General features: G+C 32.7%; 1 protein-coding gene across 1 annotated transcript; it reads left to right on the forward strand.

The window, feature by feature from the left end:
* The first annotated feature begins 2,263 nt into the window (after positions 1–2,263).
* On the forward strand, positions 2,264–3,930 carry LOC121767148 (NAC domain-containing protein 92-like). Its single transcript, XM_042163353.1, has 3 exons — positions 2,264–2,738; positions 2,835–3,112; positions 3,215–3,930. The coding sequence occupies exons 1-3, from the start codon at positions 2,552–2,554 to the stop codon at positions 3,764–3,766; spliced, it is 1,017 nt and encodes a 338-aa protein (XP_042019287.1). The 5' UTR covers positions 2,264–2,551; the 3' UTR covers positions 3,767–3,930.
* Positions 3,931–4,792: the final 862 nt, after the last annotated feature.

Genomic DNA, 4,792 nt, shown 5'->3' on the forward strand with positions numbered 1-4,792 from the left:
CATTCTTTTAAGTTAAAAATGTGCACACAATTATTGTGCGGTGAAATCATCTTTGATTCTTTACTTCCAATTCGTTCATACGCTCAATCTTTATCCAAGTTGAAGATAAACTAAAATTTATGCATATTTAAATAAAGGAAAATAAATTGTTGACTGTTTGAGAAATACTACAAAAAAAATGTATAAATCGTATTTTAGATTAATGCCCTACCCACCACCCCCATATAAACAAGAAAATACACTGCCTACTTATTTAAAAATTAGAGTAAAATGTGAGTAAACCTTTTACTAGTCTTGTGAGAGTTCAGATTCTCAATTATTATACATGATTGGAGATATTTTTTTTATTAAAAGAGTAATAATCACGTATTTGATTATAATTATAGTTTGGAACGTTTACATTAAATTGTACTAACAAACTTTGGTGACAAGTGTATGAGAGAAATGAAAATTATTTTCAATTTTTCGTTATAGTGAATGTATCGTTTTCCTGGATTAATGCAAATCTGGGTTGGAATTTCATTAGAAGCAAAAATTTAATATTTATTCGTTTTTTTGTTCAATGATTGATTATTCCAGAATCAAAGAATAATTTTTATAAGCTTTAAATAGTAGTATAGTAATAAATATTAACTGAGAGTTATAAATGTTGTTGTTATTATTATTATTATTATTTTTCAATATAAATATTGTTAGACTAATAAAATTTATAATAAGCACCTTAAGAGAAACCATTCCATCCCACATTCCCACTCCAGTATATTATAATTTCAGTGGTTTAGAATCTAAAATTTTGTTTTGGAACCCATAGAATTTGAGCTAAAGCAAAATAAAGAAATTCGACTAACTAAAATCACGAGAATTATACATTGAAACAAGTGCTAACAGAAATTGCTTCTGTGGTCCTCATAAGTTGGAAAATAAATCAAGACACTGCAAAAAACACTTTGTCTCTTGTGCTCATTTGAAGATGATAATTTGGTCATTTTTTGGTGTCTTTGTTTTAGTATGAAGACAACTTTGGATTTTGTAACACACAGAATTTTGCAAGTAGATGGTTTTGGTTAAACAGATTTGCAACTAACTCGACTTTTTGTGTTTTTCAATTAATTCTATTTTCCTATGTTATTAATTGTTATATTTATGATTACAGCCTGTCAATTGATTATAGTTGGACCTATCAGATCTATATTAGTGCAAAACAAATATTCTAAATCAAAATTCTAATTTTAATTTAATCTTGTATTCACATTAAAATTATAAATTGACAAATCATTGGCATAATTAAGCTGCTGAAATAACAATTTCATAGATATAACAAGTTATTTTAGCGATTTACAAATGATGCAATATATCGTATGAAATTACTACACGTCAAAGAGTGATGGTAGAGAAGTCTATAGATACCCAGACAAGATTTTTTCTATTTTTTTAAATTTTAATTTTGTAAAATATAATGTTAAAATTTTAGATTTTAAACTATTGAAAAATTATTAAAATATAAAATTACTATTTGGGCATTAATTTAAATATTTTAATTTATACCATATATCTATTGAAAAGGCCCTGCCTAGTTTTATTGTCGTTAAATATGGACAGAGCATGAATAGGCAGTTGTAGCATATAGGATTCAAAATTCTATTCCCTATTAAAAAAAAAGTAACACCCAAAATATAACATGTATGCATATTATTAAATACAATTACCTAATTGTAATAGAAGATTGGAATATCTGTATATTTTATAATCTCCTAATTTCCCCTTAAAAAGTAGTACAATTTCAACATGAATATTCATATAGTATTATTTTCTGAGTGTATATGTTTTTTATATTCAGCACAATATTAATACAGGCACAAATCAAATTCTGAGCACATAATATTTGTTGTCGCTATTTTTATTGCACTCAAAAATTTTTCTAAAATATTCCGATTTGGCCAAAAAGACTAAGTAGTATAATAGGAAAATATATCGACCGACTCAATTTCAGTAATAAAAAAAAGGGAAAAAAATTTATTGCCTTGAAACACAAATTTCATGAAAGTCGGACTCTAATAATGTGTGACATCTCTTATTTAGTCTTTACGCGGAAATTTGTTGAATAAAGCCAGTTATTACAGAGTCATTTATGGTAAAGTTGATCAATGGTTTATTACAGTAAATAAAAAAATATAACCAGAAAAGCCAAATAATACGAAAATAGTAGATGCGATAATGTCAAATTAAGAAAATAAAATGCGATTCACACACTGTTACAGAATACGAGAAAAGAGAGAAAAAAAGCAAAAAGATCAAGCTTAAAACTGCCTTACATCCCACGTTTTATATCTCCTCTCATAACAAATATTCATGGATTTCTGTTCCTCGGAGCACTTTTCCCTTAACTAACTCTCTCTCTCTCTGACACATGCACAACAACAGTCCACAACTAGTGAGATTTATGTATAAATGGAGGCTGTGTTTCCATCTCTAACAAAACAGAGCTAAAACAGAGCATCACACCTCACAAAAACCTGCTAGAAACAGAGCAAAAACAGAGTATCGACCTAGAATGGAAGAGCTGCGCGCTGCTATGATGGTCGATGAGGCGATCGATCTGCCACCCGGTTTCCGATTTCACCCGAGCGATGAGGAGCTGATAACCCACTACTTGTCGCATAAAGTAGTGGACACCAGCTTCTGCCCCATAGCCATAGGAGAGGTGGACCTCAACAAGGTCGAGCCATGGGATTTGCCTTGTAAGTTTTGCTCTGCTTTTGTTGACTCTCATCACAATCAATTTTATTATGTTTTCTGAATTTTGTGAATTTTTTTGTGTGTTTTGGATGTTTAAGGGAAGGCGAAATTGGGGGAGAAAGAGTGGTACTTTTTCTGCATGAGGGATAGGAAGTATCCGACCGGTCTAAGGACTAATCGAGCTACGGAGGCCGGGTACTGGAAGGCCACCGGAAAGGATAAGGATATCTTTCGTGCCAAGTCTTTGGTCGGGATGAAGAAGACTTTGGTTTTCTATAGGGGTAGGGCTCCCAAGGGATTGAAGACTAATTGGGTTATGCATGAGTATAGATTGGAGGGGAAGGATTCCATGCATAATCTCCACAAATCTGCTAGGGTAATTTGATTCCCCTGTTTTTCCTCTGTTTTCCCCTGTTTTTCCTCTATTTTCCCCTGTTTTTAGTCTCCCCTGTTTTCTGATATATTGTTTTTCCTTCAGAATGAGTGGGTGATCTGCAGGATATTTATGAAAACCGCGGGAGGGAAGAAGGTGCATATATCAGGGCTGACGAGTGGTGCTGGTGCTGGTGCTGATTCCCGGTCTTCGGATTTGCCTCCACTGACGGAGTTCTCGTCTGATGACAATCATCGTATGGCTACTACTGGCACAGAGGTATCTAACGACACATGTTTCTCTAATAACCCAATGGAGAATAAATCTCAAGAGAAGGTCTTGGATGAATTCACTTCTTCCTCGTCAAGGAACTACGACTTCTCGCCCTTCCCATTCACTTTCCCTCAAGTCTCGCCCTTGAACTGTTCTCCTTTTTCGACTCAAATCAATACTCGGGCCAAAACCTTGACCGGCCGCGACTCTGCCATGTTGCAAGATGAGTCGGAAATGAGGCTTTTCTTCGACAACAATGGCATGGAGACGAAAACAGAGTCCGAACAGGGCATGCCCGAAGCCAGATTCAAGGCTTATCAAGATCAAGACATCCCTGTGATTTCCACTACCGAGATAGACCTTGATTGTTTATGGAATTACTGAAACATCAAATTTTTTAGAACATTAGAATTTGCAAAAGTCTACATTAGGAAAAAAGTGTTGTTTGAATTTGGTGATTGTGAAAAATACCAATTGTAGTTATTGTACATGATTCTGTACTTTAATTCTGTGGAAGTGTTGATTTTTCTTAGGGATCATTATCGTTATCGCGTTGTTCAATCATTGAATGTTTATTTAATAATTCTTTTTTAGGATGTGGCCGAGTTATTGAGCAATTTAATTGATTGGATTTATTTGTATTGTATGTAATGGTTAGCTACTTAATTATAAGTGTGACGTCTTTGTGTATGTAATAGTTAGCTACTTAATTATAGTTAGGCCATCAACTTTCTGGTTTATGACTAATAAAACTGCAACCGAAAAGTAGACTTTCCATACCAAGAACTTGATTAATAGGGTGATGAACCCCCATTCTTGAGTGAGGGCTCACATGTCATAATTTATTGGTAAATTACTTGACATTCTTAGGTAAATTTGAATTTACAATTAGCTTTTTAAGACGAATCAGCGTAGATCCAGATGTATACTGAGTTTTTGTCTTTTTAAAACAAAGATAATGTAATTTGTATTATATGCATAATGGCGGATATACCAAGGATCGATAAGGAGCTTAAGCCCTTACCATTTCTTTTTCCATTTCCTTTTAATTGTAACAATATGTTGAGATCGACGCTACTAAACTTCAGCCTTTACCGCAACAGCAGTAATTGAGAAGAGGTTGGGAAAAAATTACATAGATATAGATAATTAGAGAAAAGTGAAAATAGCTTCTAATGAATTTGTAAAGAAGATATAAGTATATGTGATTTTATTATTTATTAAAATAATTTGTAGAAAAGGAATAGCTTCTTCTTCATGTAATGTCAAGTGTCATAAACGAACAAAAAACACAAGTACAGCAACAATAATAATAACAAATAACTAATATATAATGATTATAAATATTAGTAATAAGATAAGAACATGGGCACACGGGGAACATGAGGTTGGAGTATGTGTGACACGTAT

Source organism: Salvia splendens, chromosome 15 (assembly GCF_004379255.2).
Source record: "Salvia splendens isolate huo1 chromosome 15, SspV2, whole genome shotgun sequence".
NCBI classification, from domain to species: domain Eukaryota; kingdom Viridiplantae; phylum Streptophyta; class Magnoliopsida; order Lamiales; family Lamiaceae; genus Salvia; species Salvia splendens.

Excerpts from the sequence above, each read along its gene's own strand:
- LOC121767148 (XM_042163353.1), top strand. The coding sequence starts at position 2,552 with ATGGAAGAGCTGCGCGCTGCTATGATGGTCGATGAGGCGATCGATCTG. Across the intron at positions 2,739-2,834 it reads CGAGCCATGGGATTTGCCTT|GGAAGGCGAAATTGGGGGAG; the intron begins GTAAGTTTTGCT and ends TGGATGTTTAAG. Across the intron at positions 3,113-3,214 it reads ATCTCCACAAATCTGCTAGG|AATGAGTGGGTGATCTGCAG; the intron begins GTAATTTGATTC and ends TTTTTCCTTCAG.